Below are 17,420 nucleotides of genomic sequence, written 5' to 3'. Positions count from 1 at the left end.
TCTGAGTTTCTTTTATGATCTGAGAAATGACTGTTTTTATAGCACACTAAATAAAACTTGCTACTCAAGCAGGAGGTTTATTATTAAAGGTGCTTTGGTAGAACACAAGGTGGGAAGAGCCAAAAGGAGCATCTGACCAGAGGCACTGGTCTGGGCAGAAATGGCGCAACAATGCTCCAAGCAAATGAGGTAATCCCATACTTATCTGACTTGGCATTTCACAGAATAATTTTATGTTGTCAGATTTTCCCCTAAAGGTTATCGGTAGCTTGGACAAGTGTTCGGCAGCAAATTTCTCTATGCAGCGACAAAAACTACAGGGCAGGGGTACTGACACACAGAATTTTTCCACTTGCTTGCCCACGTTTTAGCTGTCTGTACCTTCCCAAAGTAGAGTGGCAGCATTTTATGCACACCTGAGACTGGTGTAAATGTTAACAGGAGATGAAAAGTTACAGTGAGTGAATCAGGCACCAGGAATAGGAGTGCTTGCTGCTCACTTTAGGCAGGTTCAGATGATGGTACAAGGTAGCGGAGAGAATCAAACCCAGTGCATCTGCTTTGTGCCAGCAGCTGTTGAAAAAAAATGATAATGTTCTCTAGTGCCCCCTTCTGGCTGATGCACACTCTGGCCTAAAGCACCTGGTCTCCTTCACAATCCTTCCTCCATCATCCATGGTAAAAGGGCCTAGTGGCACGGAATGCTTTGAGAAAACGTTACCCTGAGGCAGGAAACTGCAGTTTGCTTTAATGTAATTCTTGGTAGTTTAGTTAACTCATATTACCCAGATATATTTATTTATTTTTTCCTTGGGAGTAGTCATGAATTAATAGTGATGGCTGGTTGTAGTACAGGAAGGTGCTGTGGAAGCTTTCCCAGCACTGCTCTGACAACCCCTCTCAGTTGCAGCATACACCCCCTGCCTGTATGTGCTGTCTTTCAATTTGAAAATCCTGAAGTACCTTAAATCTATATTACATGTGACTCTCCTGCTATTCTAGCCTGGGGCTTCTCCTGGGCATAGATTTCCAATCCTGCAGACATTATTCACCGGCTTTCTGGCTTTCACTGGGCACTTAATTGAGCCATAATCTTGACCCTGGTGACCCCTGCTGAATATGAATCTGGGTCTCCTGAAGTGAGAGTGCCTAGGGCATTACTTACTGTAACACTGAGATCCAGGCTTCCCAGCGGAGATGAAAGGAGATGTGAAGGGTATTAAAAGTGGTCTTAGGCCACGGAATTCAGATCTGGATTACTTGCAAGTTACAGTTACATGCATCTGACAAAGCGGGTCTTTGCCCAAGAAAGCTTATGCTCCAAAGTATCTGTTAGTCTATAACATGCCACAGGACTTAATGTTTTTGAAGTTGCAGACTAACTCGGCCACCCTTCCGATACGTGCAAGTCGAGTGTTGTTTACATCTCTTCTCCTAAGGCTTGAGCCTGCTCAAGTCAAAATCAATGGGAAAATTCCCACTGACTTTCTTCCCTCATGTGGGTCTCCACCATATGTCTTGTTGAGCTTTGACCCGATTGTGCCACACAAACAGAAGTCTTTTTGACTAATGCTCCCATATTTGCTATGCACTGCATTAGGTCTTAGGTGCATTTAAGGGGCTCTTGAAGAATTAATGTGGTGGTCAGTGACTTCTAGCTGAAGTGCATGCTGAATGAGCAATGACCTTAAGTTTACTCACGTCTTCTGTGAGCTCCTCTCAATGCCTGTTTTCAGGTGAATTCAACATCTCCATGACATTTAAGGACTCAAATTATAATCAAGTTCTGTAACTTCAGTTGTAAACCATGCTGGCTTCATCAGAAAAGCCTTTTGTAACCTCCGCCAAAAACATATTCAGGGCAAAACTGTCATTTCTGACATTATATATGGAGGATAAAAGAATCTTTCAGCACAAATTAGACGCCACTTGCTCTTCAGAAATACAGTAGAAACTCACTAAGCTGACTTCCAATAAGCATGGAAAGGAGAAGAGCAGAAGGCTCTAGGGCTATGTCTACACTAGCCTGCACCTTTCGAAAGGGGGGTGATCATGAGACACTTTGGCAAATGCTAATGACATGCTTCCATGAATATGCAGCACCTCATTCGCATAATACCAGCCATAGCGATTTGAAAGTGTGGCTTTCAAATTGCATGCCACCCATGTAGATGAGGGCCTTTCGAAAGGACCCCCAGTCTTCGAAAGCCCCTTATTCCTATTTTGTTTTAGGAATAAGGGGCTTTCAAAGACTGGGGGGGTCCTTTTTAAAGGCCCCCATCTACATGGGCAGTGCACGATTCAAAAGCAGCACTTTTGAATCACCGTGCCCAGCATTATGCTAATGAGGCACTGCATATTCATGGTAGCACCTCATTAGCATCTGCCAAAGTGTCTAATTAGCATCCCCCTTTTGAAAGGTGGGAGCTAGTATACACATAGCCTAGACCAAGGGTCAGCAACCCCTGGCATGTGTGCCAAGAGTGCCATGCGAGCCGATTTCCATCAGCATGCAAGGAAGGATTTCACCCCACCCCCCATGCAGCCAGGAGCATACTCAAAGCCAGGCCACCTGTGGATTAACAAAAGACCAGCTAATGCTACCAATCACCACCTAAATGGTGAAGCTCTTCATCTTTATTAACAAAGTTGTAAGCAAGACTATTAGTGAGTAAAATGTATCACCGGCATTTGGACCACACATAGAGGTCAAAGGGTCAAATTTCGGCACTCTGCCTCGGAAAGGTTGCTGACCCCTGCTCTAGAAGGTCTATCAAGACCTCACTACCAAACTTTTAATCTCAGTGGTGCTCCCATGTTCCAGATACAGACATGAGCACAAAATTTAGGGATACGTATTAGGAGTTGCATTTCTGCAGTCTCTTCAGACCCCACATAGAGTCACAATGTCAATTAATATACACAATAAGAGACAGTCCCTGGCCAAATGACCTTTTCCTTTTATATGGAGAAGACAAACAAGGGATATTCTGAAAAAGAGGTACAGAGATGAGACATGACTTGTCAACAGTAGAGCCAGAAATAGACTCCTGAGTTCCAGTCCAGTACTCTGCCCCCAGCGTCATACTTCCTTTAAATGTATTGTAGTGTGTTTTATACAAATAATGAAGCCTTACTAATTCTCCTTGTGTTATATTTTAGTGGTAAGATCTCCATTTGTAGCTTAAATAAAAGCATTTAGATTATCAGCACATAGAGTCTCTGCTCTGAGGGTCCTGTCTACACTGGAGTAACATCAGTTTAAGAATCTTGAAACTGGCTTGAGGCTAAACAGTATTCTAACAAAGGTCATCTTGCTAGTGTGAATATGGTAAAACTGTGTTAGAACTATTGTGCTCTACCTTAGATAGGGGCCTAATTGTTCTCTCACAGCTGCCTAAACTGATCAGCCGAACAGTATTATGCTTAAACATGATACTTAAACGGCATTGTTATGTCAGTTGTGATGGGCTCTTTGTTGGTGATGACAGAAGAATCCCATTGTTCACAGTTTTCCCAGACTTAATGCTTCATACAAAGCCCCCAGAAAATCCGGGTTGTTTACGCATCATAAAGAAAATATGTTCAGTTATGTGCAACTATCCAAAAAATCCCCAAATTTATGAGGCACCAAAAAATCCAAACCTGATTCCTAATTTTGCAACTCTCCCATGTCTTTATATAAGTTTCAGTGAAACTCACGAAACCCAGAACTTATAAGCCTGAAGTGAACGAAATCTAGATGATGATGCGAGCCTTTTTCTAAACTTCTCGTGATTTGAGGATGCTATAAAGATTGAGGTAGCAGTAGCATTCATAACCTGTTTAGTCACCATTATTTAAAAGGGCTCTAAAATGACAAGTCTAAGAAGAATACAGTTTGCAAGAGTGTAACCAGTGTTTATTGTCTCCTTTCTTAAGAATAAACAGTTTCTGCAGGTTTTACCAGAAAAAAGGTAATCTAAAATGTTTAGCCTCCTGTAGCAGTGTTTCTTAAACTTTCTGAGACCATGGAACACCAAACAATAATATTTTTTATGCGGAACACCAAAAAAGTACAAGCAGCAACATATACAGCAAAACCAAAATGGAGTAATTGAATCAGGTATCGTAGCAATGAAGAAGTAACATTGTATCTGGTTTTAATAGCAGAAAATATGTACTTTGAATTATTTTTCCAAAAATTTGCAGCATACCTGCAAGTAGAACATGACAAGTTTTAATCATACCACTGTTTTATTTGTGTGTGTGTGTATGTTCAACATATTCTTCTGCTGTTACCCCTCCAGTCTGTGTGTGTGTGTGCGCGCGCATCAAATGTCTGCCCCATGGTGAGAAGTGCAGGAGTTTATCAGTAACATTTAGTAATTATTTTGTTAGTCTTTAAAGTACTACACGTCTGCTTTTTTGTGTTGTTAGGATTTTTTTTGTGACTATATTTGTGGGATAAACAGGGATTTGCGCCACAGTATTATGAATCCATCCTGCTCTGTCTATGGGTCAAAATTATTATCACTGAGTAGTACCAGAAAAAAATCTAGGGGCTGCATTGCCTTTTTCGTTACATTGCTGTATATTAAGAAGGACTCCATTGACTTTAGCGAAGATTTTCCTAATGTATACCAGCTCCATAGTCTGTGAATGGATGCAGGTGATGTTTTACTCTTAATTAGCCCACTCCAGTGCCATGCTGTGACAGGCTCTCAAGTGATCACCCTGCAGCTTCATGTTAATTTCTCTTCTTTTTAAAAAAGTGTGACAGATCAGAGCTCCTGTCTCCTGAGAATGCCATTTGCAGTTGGGTTTACATAACAGAAAGGGTAAGGGTTTTTAGAGGGGAGGGGTTGGAGGCACAGCACATCTTTCCAGTCCCTCCAGAAAATCCCCTTGCTTTGGAATAATGCAGGAGCTACTTGTCTACTAATATGGCATACCTAACTTAAAAAAAAGAAAAATTAACACAGGACTCCTGCAATCAGATCCATGCTGGCCTCAGCGAGGCTCCCCGCAAGCATCTCAGGGCTTCATTTGTCCTCTTGAGACACTTTTGTTGTTTTCTATTCCAGCATGTTTGTGCCACTTCTATATTCCTTTCTGCTTTGATTGAACTCTTTTAGCTGTGGCTACATCTTCCCAAACTGAGCTCTGCTGACCTTGGGGGCTCGTTAGTTGCCAATACCTTTCAGAAGCCTGGCTCTTTTTTGTTTACAGCCTCACTCTGCGTTATTAAGGTTTCATGCCCCAAGAAATCCTCCAACCGAACAGAGCGCATCAAGCCCCTGTTTGCTGATGTATAATAGGCCATAAAGCCATTATGATATAGGCTATAGGAGAATGATTCCAGCCTGCCAGGATCTCAAAAGAGGCTGATGGAAATTTTATTTTGCTGATTGTGTGTTTCCAATGGCCAGTTTTCAGCCATTCCCTTGGGAGAAGAAAGGACAGCACTGCTTGGGCTCAACTTTGAGCCAAGAATTCAAAGGAGCCAGGTTCATTTATGCCTTTGTTGAGCTGTTTTTGTTTTTTTTTTGTTTGTTTGTTTTATTCTCCCCTAAAAGTCTTTCCCATAACCCCCAGTAACCCAGCCAAGATTTTTAAAAGTGACCAGTGGATTTTGGGTGCCTTAATTTTTGGATGCCCAGTTTCAGATACTAAAAAAGACAGCCTTATTTTCAGAAGGTGGCTGCTCTTCATATTCTGAAAATCATGCTCCTTTAAAGTGCCTCATATTGGGCACCTAAAATTCCAGCCAAAGTCCGTGGTCCCTTCTGAAAACTGTGAGGTAGCATTTTCCCACCTCCTAAATGCCATTTTCAAAAGTCCCTTGGGTGCTTAGGCGTCAGGGTACTCAGGAGTCTCTCATTTTCAAGGAGATGTTAGTTCCTGAGTGCTGCCATCATTTTTAAAAAAGGGGACTTCAGGCTTCTAGACTACATTTCTAGAGGGCCTCGGGGATGGCTGAGATAATATTATATGATTCTACATTGTTATATCTTTCTGAAAAGTTTCCCCCTTGCTCCCTGTCCTAAGAACAGGGCGAAAAAGGATGGAATATCCCCACAGTGATCTCTTATGTGTCACTGTGGATGCCAGTCCCTACAGACACTCCCGATGTTATTAATTTTTAAAACAAACTTGCTGATTGAGGTTCTGACTGCCTTTAAATTGTCTCTGCAAGGAGACTGTGTACTAATTAACCCACAGAAACAATCAATGATGTACCTTTTTCAAGTTTCAGGGTGATTAGAATATGAAAATGAAGAGCACAATGGTGCAGATGTTTTAAAATCACAGCAGACAGCAATTAGTGACATGGGAACCAGCTGCTTATCTCTGCAGATAAAGCCTCTTAATAGGGAATTACACTTGAGGAGCCATTACCCAGATGGATCTGCGAATGATTTAAAGAGGGGGCGTTATAGTATTAACTTTGATTTGTGAGCTGAGTTCTTGACAAGCTTTATCTGTGCTACCTCTGGAGAAACATGCATGTGTCAAAGGGGGTTTCCTTACAATTTGGAAAGGAGTTTTCTTTTGGTGTGTGTTTTTTTTTTATTTCAGCTTGTATCGATTTTTGTACCCCTATATTATTTTTGCTAAGTGTTTGCTTTTGATCAGTCAGTTTTAGTGTTGCCTCCTGCTCTTCTTGGGCAGTAAGTAGCGCATTGATTTAAGGGTTAGGCTTTGAAAGGCGAATGATTCAAAAGTGAGAGGTAGGACTGCTCAGCCATCAACAGACTCACAAATAGGAGGGTGACATGAAGACGTCCTACTTGCTATCAAGTGAGCTGCAAGAAGAGATGCAGTAATTACATGTAAAGATGTTCTGTGGACTGGATTCTACCACTTGTCTGACAGAATAAGGCACAGCTCAGCATGGTTTGGCAAAATCCGGCCCTCACTTTTAAGCAGTTAGCGTATGGCTTGGATTGCATAACAGCATAAAGGTGTAAAGGGGGAGTGGGCCGTTATCTCCCATATGCACCCGGGAAGACTGTGCGGATTGGCATGTGCAGCTGCAGGTGGGCAGCATGCAAGGAGCAAGTTGGAAGCAGTTGATCCATCTCCCTCCCTTATTCTCTGAGCAGCCTCTGGGTGTGTTGTTGCTTGCTGCTGTCATAGGTCACTGTATCATTGCCAGCCCTATGTGTTAAAAACCCTCAAGTTGGGTGCCAAAGATCACGAGAGTGCATTAAAAATCAGGAAGGTTTTTTTCTTTACTTGACTACTTAGGGTTTCATATTTGTTTTGTCTTCTGCTTTCTAAGCTCTTGGGATTCACTTACACTGATTCCCATCTTGTTTCTGCAGCCTTGAGCTCTAGAAACTTAGTAATATAAACTGAGAATTTCACATAGTCACAGGCATCCAGGAGCTAGGGCTTTTAGGGTGTATCTGCGCAGCAAAGTTATTTCAGAATAATGGCTGCTATTCCAAAAATAACTCTGTGAGTGTCTACACAACGCAACTGCTATTTCGAAATAATTTCAAAATAGCAGCCGGCTTATTTTGAAATTGGTAAACCTCATTGTACGAGGAACAGCGCCTATTTTGAAATAGGTATTTCAAGATGGGGCTGTGTAGACAAGGAGTAGGAACTATTTCGAAATAAGCCATAGTGCGTAAAATGGCTCTATTTTGCAGTAGGCTCTAATGTGTCTGGACACTCTATTTCAAAGTAGCGGTCAGCTCTTTCAAAACGCATTTTGTGTGTTGCACCGTTATTTCAAAATAACCTGTTCCAGAAGAGATTTTCCATAATAGTTTATTTCAAAATAACATTGCTGTATAAACATATCCTGAGACCTGCACCAAATATCATAGGACTTCTGCTGAAATCTTTGAAGTGGCCAACTCCGTGGAGTAAACTCCTATCCCCACCTTGCTCAAGAAAGGATATCAGGCAAGGCATTGCATTAATTGCTGGATGCTGAAGTAGTTCCCACTTTGTTCTGACTGGGGGCCTCAAGAATAGCAAAATGCAAATGTTGGCAGACACTGGTCATTAAATTATACAGACCAACCAAAGCTAAATAAGCATAAATCCTTTATTCCCATCAATATACGCACTTGGCCAGATTCTGCCCTCATTAACACAGATATAGCTACAATGAACCCTGTTGAAGCCAACAGCCTATTGGCACGATGAGCCAAGCTGCTGTATATTATGTACTGGCAGTTGTACAAAGAAATGGCTTCTACAGAATGCGATGAGAAATGACCATCAGCTGCTGTCTGAAGAGAAGAAGCCCTGTTCACAGTCCCCCAGTCTCCACAGCTGTTTTGACGGCGTGGAGGGGTTGTTGCAGGATTTTTTGTTTGTTTTTTTGTTGTTTCTCTGTCTTTGTTCACAGTGCCCTTTGATTGTGAGAATCACCCAGCAGGGCAAGTTGAAGCTGAAACAGGAGGGACAATGGGATCAGACGGTGATCCAGATGGATACAGTGGGAACAAAATACACTTAACTGAATTACTTTCAGCTGATTTGCCAGTTCTTTTAAGTAAACAAGGCCCACATATCAATTGCAGCAAATCAAATTGAACCTGCTGCTGGCCGCATGATCTCCGGCTGCAGTTCTGAAGTAGCATATGCTGAAGGATTCTGTTAGAGTGATGTGTGTGTGTTGGACAGGCGAGAGTGACACTGGAAGAAGCTACATTGTAAGAGACCCAAGGGGCTGTTGTATGCTTGGGCAAAGATACAGAATTGCGAGAATACATGGCACAATCCTGCAGACCCATCCCCATGGGCTGAACTTTGAAATCAGAGTGTCTGTTTTGTGCTTCGTATAATTAAGTGGTTGCGGAATTGACACCTTAGATGTCACATGCATCTCTGTTCATGCACTATAATATAAATGTTGTTTCTCTGTCTACTGTAGTAAGAGAAGGGTTCTTGGTAGAGATCAGTTGGTAGTTTCGGCATCAGGCTCTGCTTTAGGAGAGGTGATCGGAAAGGAGGGGAAACTGACTACAGGTTGAACCTCTCTCATCCAGCACACTCAGGCCCTAAATGATGCTGGATGAGAGAATTTGCCGGATGATGGGAGGTCAATATTTTCTAGTACATTACCAACGCTTCCACAGAAGGAGGGAGGGATAGTGGTTGAGCCAGCTGGGTGGGAGCCTATTGGCCACACAGCTGTTAGACTGGTTTGAGTAGTTCTTGTGGGGAGGGATAACTCAGTAGTTTGAGCATTGGCTTGTTAAACCCAGGGTTGTGAGCTCAATTCTTGAGGGGGCCATTTAGGTATCTGGGGCAAATAGATTTAAAAAACAAAAAAGTCACGGATGGTGATAGGTCCTGTTGTGAATGCAGAGGACAGAAATCAGTGCCCTCTGACTGTCCCTGCTAACTCTATGAGGTAGGTAGATATCTCTACTGCTTACTGGGCTCTCAGACAACATTTGGAGTAAGTAAGAGCACAGAGCACTGAGAGCTAGGACAGGTGGCTGTAAACAAACTTCATGGGGCCACAGGAAACTTGGCCACACTCATGATAAGTGGCTGTCTGGCTAAGTAAAATCATGGCGGATTATGGAGTTTGCTGGATGAGAGAGTTCTGCATTAGAGAGGTTCATTCTGTACATCTGAACTATGCTATTGTGTGAATTGCACAGTACTCCCGAGGGTTATCTAGCTCATTGCCCTCGGTGGATGCTGCTGCTTGGAGCAGAATGGTACCTAGTTAGCTTGAATATTGATGTTTTAGTTTGCCCTAGCAAGATCCACACAAGGCATCTAGAATGTAACATTTTGGGGCGCTCCACAACCCTTACATCTTACAGCTTAATTTAGAGAAGCCCCATATCCCAAAAATCCAGCTGATTTGGTTTTGGTATCCAAGTTGTTGATCCTATTTTTTAAAGCCATGAACTAAATATTCTTTTGCATTTTTCAAGCCAAAGATGAGGGACATTAGTAGCAAGTGGTGTTTTGGTTTTTCTTTTTCTTTTTTTTTTTCCTGACTGCTATAACCCTCTCTTTTTCAAGTGAAATTACTCTAGGCATTGACTTTAGCAACTCAGCATTTTGGGAAGAACTTTAGTGTAGACAGTTACTTTGTGTACAGACGTAGAGCTAGGTATGCCGCTGAAGTAGAGTGCTGTGTCTTCATGGAAGAGGGTGGAACACTGTCAGTTTCACAGCATCGCAGACCTGTAATTTCCAGTTTGGGAGAGTTTTTTTAAGTCTGAAACCTTACTATTTAGAGATCTTTGGGGCACAGATTATGTATACCTGTGTTTGTACAGCACCCAGCACTGCCCCAATATGGAGCTGTCTGTGTGCTGCTGCAATGCAAATATTAATGAAAGCAAGAAATCACACCAAGGAGTCTTCTTGGGCTGGTAGCTGCTTTACAGACCAGCATGAAAACAAGAGGCATAATCCTGGCTTGACTGAATTCAGTAGCAAACTGCTGTTGACTTCAGCAAGGCTAGAATTCCAGGTGTGGACCTGAACTTTGAGTATAGGCACAACTGAGCTTGTTGTATGCAGTGTGCATGACAGGAGATGGTGTGTCATGCTGCTTTGGGGTAGCTAGTTCACAAAGCCATCAGGAGAGAAAGCCGGCTACTAGACAGCTTGATCAAGGGCACTGTGCTTCTGCTTCCATGGCAGTCTGGTGGTGAGAGCTAGAATAAGGATAGATTGTGCTTCATGTGTGCTCCATGGGGAGCAGGGAAGTAGTGATGGGACTGCAGTTGTGCCTAGATCTTTACCAAGACCTGGCAAAATGTGGGGATAGCTTCTGGAGCCGTTCTTGCCCCCTTGTCCTCCACACAGCACACATTTATGAGAGCCAGGTGCTATCTGGTCATGAATCTGAGAACTGACAAAAGCAGCGGGGGAAGGATGAAGTTGAATATGTATTTCATGAGCTTTATAACTATTTAAAAAATAATTATATGGTACCTACCATATTTCAGTGCCCGCCTTTTTCAGTCGCCAAATGCGATGGATGCAGATGGATACATTGTCATAGGGGTATCTGAAGAAGTATATCAAGTTCATAACCTGGAAACTGAACTCGTCCAAGTAAATACACAACACAGATTGTGCTGACCTAGTACAGCACAAGTCATAGCAATGCAGCCTCTCCCTTTCCTGCCCACTCCGGCCATGTCTGCATTTCCCAGAAGATCAGACCACTCAGGGTCAATCTTCGAGGGTTCGATTTCACACATTTAGTGGAGACGCACAAAATCAACCTATCATGAGTTGACCATTGACCCTCCTAAGGAAAGTCAACAGGAAAAACTCTCCCATCAACATTTATTAGTGAGGACGGCCAGGTAAGTTGATTGCAAATAAATCGATTTTAGCTATGTAATTGCCATAGCTAGAATTGCATATCTGCAATTGTCTTACCTGGCTAGTGTAGACCAAGCCCTCATTTGACTCAATGCTGAGCTAGAGGGAGCTGCTTGCAGAACAAGCAGCAAGTTCATTCCTTTCTTTACTGCTTGGGTTCTAGGGTTAGGCTGTGAAAAAGCGTGCCACAGACCAGAACATCTGCAGTATATGACTTCTGCACACTCTCTTCTCTCACTTTACTTTTCCCAGGAACTTTTTTCTTTCCTAAGCATGCTCAGCCTACAAGTGTGAATGCTAAGCAATCCACAGAATTGAAAAGTCTCCAGTTACTGCAGAATGGCTTAAATATGATGATATATCCCACCAAGACCACATGCCTGATGTCGATGTATACGCAAAGGAGCTATCACTATCCACTTGCCAATCATGCATGTGTTTATGAGTCTATAGTAAACCCTGAACCTGGTCATTCAGCATCTTTAAACACCACCAGTGTTAGATGAGTGGTCCATCTAGACTAATAATAGTGGTTGGGGACAATAGAGTAATTATCATGTGATCCATCACCTGGTGTCCACTTTAAGCTTCTGGCAGTCAGAGGCCTAGGAACCCAGAACACTGGGTTCAGTCCATGATCCTCTGGCTGAATAACCATTAATAGACCTATTCTCCATGAATTTTTCTAATTCTTTTTTTAACTTGGTTGTACTTTTGGCCCTCACAACATCCCCTGGTATTGAGATCCAAGATCTGACTGCATTGTCTGAAGACATACTTCCTTGTGTTTGTTTTAAACCTGCCACCTATTTTTTTCATTGGATGATGGTTGCTTTTGGTGTTGTGTAAAGGGGTAAATAACTCTTCCTTATTCACTTTCTCCACATCGTTTGTTATTGTATAGACTTCTATCATATTCCCCCTTAGTCATCTCTTTTCTAAGTTGAACAGTCTTCTGTTCCGCGGTTTGACATGGAGCTTCACAAAAATGAATAGGAAGTAATAATAAAACCAACAAAAGAGAGTCTAGAAGTAGTCAGTAAATGCAAATGGGCTGGGTTTATTTTGTCTGAAGTAGCTTTTGAATATATTATGTCTGAACATACATCATTTCTTCATCTAAAGAAAGTCCACCAAAAATCAATGCGGACTTTCAATTGCTCTGTAGTATTCTTCAACTTAATTGTACCTTTAATGTTGTCCCTGAATCTTGACAAAATGATGCCAGATTGAAACTACTGTTTACCTACATTACATAACACAGTTCATTAAAATGGAAAGAGATGTTGAAAACTACTTTGGGTCCTGCCTTGCCATATTCACATAAGTAGTTCAGTTAGGCCAGCAGTCTGCAATCAAAATATCAAGAAGACCCATTTTTTCAAATGCGGTTACAAAATCAATACTTCAAGAGCCACAATGCATGTGAATGTGAGATAGTCTTTAATAAGTAATGTCAAACCATACTTTTTGTAACCCCTGATTTAAGAACAGCACACACAATGATTTGTACCAGTTAGAAAGTTTAAGTTCCTTTCATCCCTGGGTTGGAGAGCAAATAAGGACAAGAAAAATGCTATGACTGGGGATAGGCTCTTAAGCAGGACTGAGCGATGTTCACATCAACCCTCCACATCAGTGTTTCTCATTTTTTTTAATAAAGTAACCTTTTAAGTATATGGATATATAAGTATCCCCAGCCAATCCCCGTTCCCCCAACCCACTGTAATCCAATGCTGGTAACTCACCAGAGCCGCCACTGCCATCACTGCTGCCATGCGCTTTTCTCTCGAAGTGCTGGGGCGGGATGTGTGCACATACCCCCAGTCTTCTCTCATGTCCTGGGGTCAGCAACCTGCCAGTGGAGCAGAGACCCTGCCTGAGGCAAGGTCTGTGGGCAGGCCTTGCCCAGGGGTCTCTTGTCAGGGGGGCTCATAGAAAGCTGTAGAGGAGTTAACCACGGCAGTGTCTGGAGCCACAAATGGCTCATTAAGAACCCACATGTGGCTCAGGAGTTGCAGCTTGCTGACCCCTGAGAGAGACTTACTCACATACATAAAGTTAAGTATGTAAGGAAGTCTTTGAAGATCCATGACTATACCTCTCACCCCCTTTCAATGAAGTTTCTAAGAAAAGCAGACTCGTCTATTTCACTTCAACTTTCTAGACCATGTGACTTCCACTTCTTTTGTACTAGCACTGTACTGCAATACTTGAGCTGCAAAAAACAGATCTGATTCTACAACCCTCTCTTACACTGGCCGTGGTGACTCAACAGCAGGACAGGTTGCAAAATCAGGCCATTTACAAGAGAATGTTTTGTCTGTGTTTAAAGTGGGCATACACACACGAACACTCCTGTATATGGTTATTAAGTTAAGTGTGTGGAAAGATATTTCTAGTGATCTTAAAGTTGCACAAAGATGCATTTACAACTCATAAATTTGTGGTCAAGTTTCACGTGTGTCCTTTTTTAAGGTGACTTTATAAAGTATCCTAGAACTTAAGAAAAGATCATTTAAGAACAATTGTCCTTCATCGTGCATGTTTACTGAAGTGATTATGATTGGCCCAGTTAACTCACTTTTATTTTCTTTTGCTTTGTAGGTTTATGACAAGCCCCCAAAGCATTCTGCTCTGCACTATGACCCAAGCCTCCAAAAGGACTTCACCAGTGAAACCTTAAAATCAAAGCACCAGCAAAAAAGCAGCAACCAGCACCATCTTGACTGGTCAGCAAGCTCTGACACTGGATCTGCTTCTCAGAATTGCTTCCTCAATACAGAATCCAGCCGAGACGTAGCTAGTGCCACCAAGGTTTGTGCTCAAGAGACGGTTGTTTCTTTTAGCAAATCTCAAACGAAAAAATCTGGTGCAGGAAGTACATGGAGTCAGTTGTCAACCAGTAATAAAGAGCTGCCAATATGCACTGCAGTTCCATCACCAACTAACGTCACTGCAGCATCTCAGCCTAGCAATCCATCTGAGTGCAATGGGCTTTCATCTCTAGTGGATAAAGAGGGAGGAAGTCAAATGGAGATCCCTGACCAACCCATTGGGAGCACAAAGAAAAAATCCAGCAAAAAGGACTTGATAAATCAAGCCACCCAAAACACAGATGTAGAATGGGTGAAAAATGCCCAGAAAGCATTTGAGAACAAAACCCATGACAGCATGGAAGGGAAAAAGGAAACTTATTCAACGGACAAAATGCTAGAAGCATCGCCCTTGAGACAGAACCCAAATTCTGCCCATGGTTCTGAGAGTGACACCAGTCACGTACGAATTACTATCCCAATAAAGACTCCAACAGCAGATATGTCTGGCCACAAACGGAAAAAAAGGCAATCTGCTAAATCTTCAGCAGAGAAAACTATCCAGGAAAAAAGCCTGCCTTCTGGACTTCCCATGAGTTGTGAAGTAGCGAACAGGACTAGTTCACAAATGGAGGGAAGCAAAAAAGATCTCCGAGCCATGAAGTCAGGGAAGGCTTCTGAAAATGAGTCCCCATTGCCAGCTATTGAGAGCAATGGGGTGACTGACAAAATTCACCCAAACAGTGCAAGTAGGCTCAGAAAATCTGCAACTCCAACATCCATGTCCGCAGCTACCAATCTTTGTGCATCTAGCAAACTGCCGGAGATTCAGCACCCAAAACTTGCAGCAAAACGGAGGTGGACCTGCAGCAAACCTAAAAACATGCTTCGGGAAGCCTCCGTGGCTACATCTGAGAAGCTGATGGTGGAGCCTCCTTCTGCCTATCCCATCACACCATCTAGCCCTCTGTATACCAATACAGACAGTCTTACTGTGATTACACCCATCAAGAAAAAAAGAGGACGACCAAAGAAACAGCCTTTACTCACTGTTGAAACCATCCATGAGGGAACCTCCACCAGCCCGGTCAGTCCAATCAATCGAGAATTTCCAGGCACAAAGAAAAGAAAGAGGAGACGGAACCTGGCCAAGCTAGCCCAGATGGTCCCAATGGAAGACAAATCTATCAGTGAACTCAAGTTTCACAAAAAGGTTGGCAAGCTGGGAGTGTTGGATAAGAAGACCATCAAGACCATCAACAAGATGAAGACGCTCAAGAGGAAGAATATTTTGAATCAGATCTTGTCCTGCTCCAGCAACATAGCTTTGAAAACAAAAGCCCAGCCACCCTCAAGCACAGGGGCTGCAACCATCGATGCCAGACTAGGGAAGCAAATCAATGTCAGCAAGAGAGGGACTATCTACATTGGCAAAAAACGGGGCAGGAAACCAAGAACAGAGCTGCAGCCCACTCCAGATGAACCCAAGACAGCCATCAAGCACTCAAGGCCTGTTTCGAGCCAGCCAGAAAACCCAGCAGTGCCTTCCAACTTGCAGTCACTCATGGCATTGTCACCAGCAGCTATTCATCCGCTTTCAACGCAGTTAGTGGGATCTAATGGCAACCTTAGCCCTGCAAGCACTGAAACAAATTTTTCAGAGTTAAAAACTATGCCAAATCTGCAACCCATCAGTGCTCTTCCTACGAAAACCCAGAAAGGAATGCACAGTGGAACTTGGAAGCTGTCTCCACCCAGGTTAATGGCTAATTCACCATCACATCTGTGTGAAATAGGTTCTCTGAAAGAAGTCACGCTGTCACCTGTGAGTGAGTCTCACAGTGAGGAGACCATTCCCAGCGACAGTGGAATAGGTACAGACAACAACAGCACTTCTGACCAAGCAGAGAAAAGCTCAGAATCCCGCAGGAGGTACTCTTTTGATTTTTGTACCCTGGACAATACAGAGGCCATACCGTCCAACACCAGCACAAAGAACAGGCATGGTCACCGGCAGAAACATCTCATTGTTGATAATTTTCTTGCTCATGAGAGTATTAAGAAGCCAAAGCACAAGAGGAAAAGGAAGAGCCTGCAAAACAGGGATGATCTCCAGTTTCTTGCAGACCTCGAGGAGCTCATCAACAAGTTTCAAGTGTTCAGGATTTCCCATAGAAGCTACACATTTTACCATGAAAATCCATACCCCAGCATTTTCAGGATTAATTTTGATCACTATTACCCTGTGCCATATATCCAGTATGACCCATTGCTCTATCTTCGCAGGACCTCTGACATGAAGTCTAAGAAGAAGCGTGGCAGACCTGCCAAAACCAATGACACCATGACAAAGGTGCCTTTTTTACAAGGGTTCGGTTACCCTATTCCCAGTGGGAGTTACTATGCACCCTATGGAATGCCTTACACATCAATGCCTATGATGAACCTTGGTTACTACGGTCAGTATCCAGCTCCTTTGTACCTGTCCCACACATTGGGAGCAGCTTCCCCATTTATGAGGCCCACAGTGCCACCACCCCAGTTCCATTCAAGCTCTCATATGAAGATGTCCACCACTGCCAAGCATAAAGCCAAACATGGAGTGCACCTGCAGACGCCTGTGGGAATGAGCCTGGGAGACATGCAGACCTCCCTGGCACCTCCAAAGGTTGGAGGAACAAGCCTTTCTAGTGGCCGACTTCACAAACGAAAACACAAACATAAGCACAAGCATAAGGATGAGCGGATATTGGGGGCACATGAAGACCTGAGCGGTCTTTTTTCTAGCAAATCAACTGGCTTCTCCAGCCACACGATCAGTGAAAGGCTAAGTGGCTCAGACAAAGACCTCTCATTGCTCAATGAGAAAAGCAAGCATAAAGAGAAACAAAAGCACCAGCATTGTGAAACAGGACACAAAAGCTCCAAGAGTAACTTTGAAGTGGATACATTGTCTACGTTGTCGCTTTCTGATGCCCAGCAGTGGGCGCAGAGCAAAGACAAAAGTGACTCGAGCAATGATCCCATTGACTCTTGCACAAAGAGGTGCTCGGGTAACACTGAGAGTGGTGCAAGGTCAGAGTCCCTGGACATGTTTGGTGAAATCAGTTCCTCCAGTGAAAAGCGGGACAATGATGCAAGTGGGAGTAAAAGAAGAAGCTTTGAAGGGTTTGGAACTTACAGGGAAAAGGAAATTCAATCCTTCAGGATGAATAGGAAGGACAGAAGTGCTTATGATTCTTCAGCCTCTTCAGGTAAGCCTTAAATTGCTAACCTGAACACAGGCAG

General features: G+C 43.1%; 1 protein-coding gene across 1 annotated transcript in view; it reads left to right on the top strand.

Moving 5' to 3' along the window:
* SETBP1 (SET binding protein 1) overlaps window positions 1-17,420 on the top strand; it is a 336,945-nt gene that overhangs the window by 220,395 nt on the left and 99,130 nt on the right. The window contains exon 3 of the mRNA XM_074995836.1: window positions 13,924-17,386. Within this exon, the coding sequence (XP_074851937.1) occupies window positions 13,924-17,386 (3,463 nt within the window). The remainder of the gene's footprint in view (window positions 1-13,923; window positions 17,387-17,420) is intronic.

This window comes from Carettochelys insculpta, chromosome 5, assembly GCF_033958435.1.
Source record: "Carettochelys insculpta isolate YL-2023 chromosome 5, ASM3395843v1, whole genome shotgun sequence".
Taxonomy (NCBI): domain Eukaryota; kingdom Metazoa; phylum Chordata; order Testudines; family Carettochelyidae; genus Carettochelys; species Carettochelys insculpta.
Note: the sequence above shows the minus strand (reverse complement) of the source record. Positions and strands in the feature narration are given on the sequence as shown.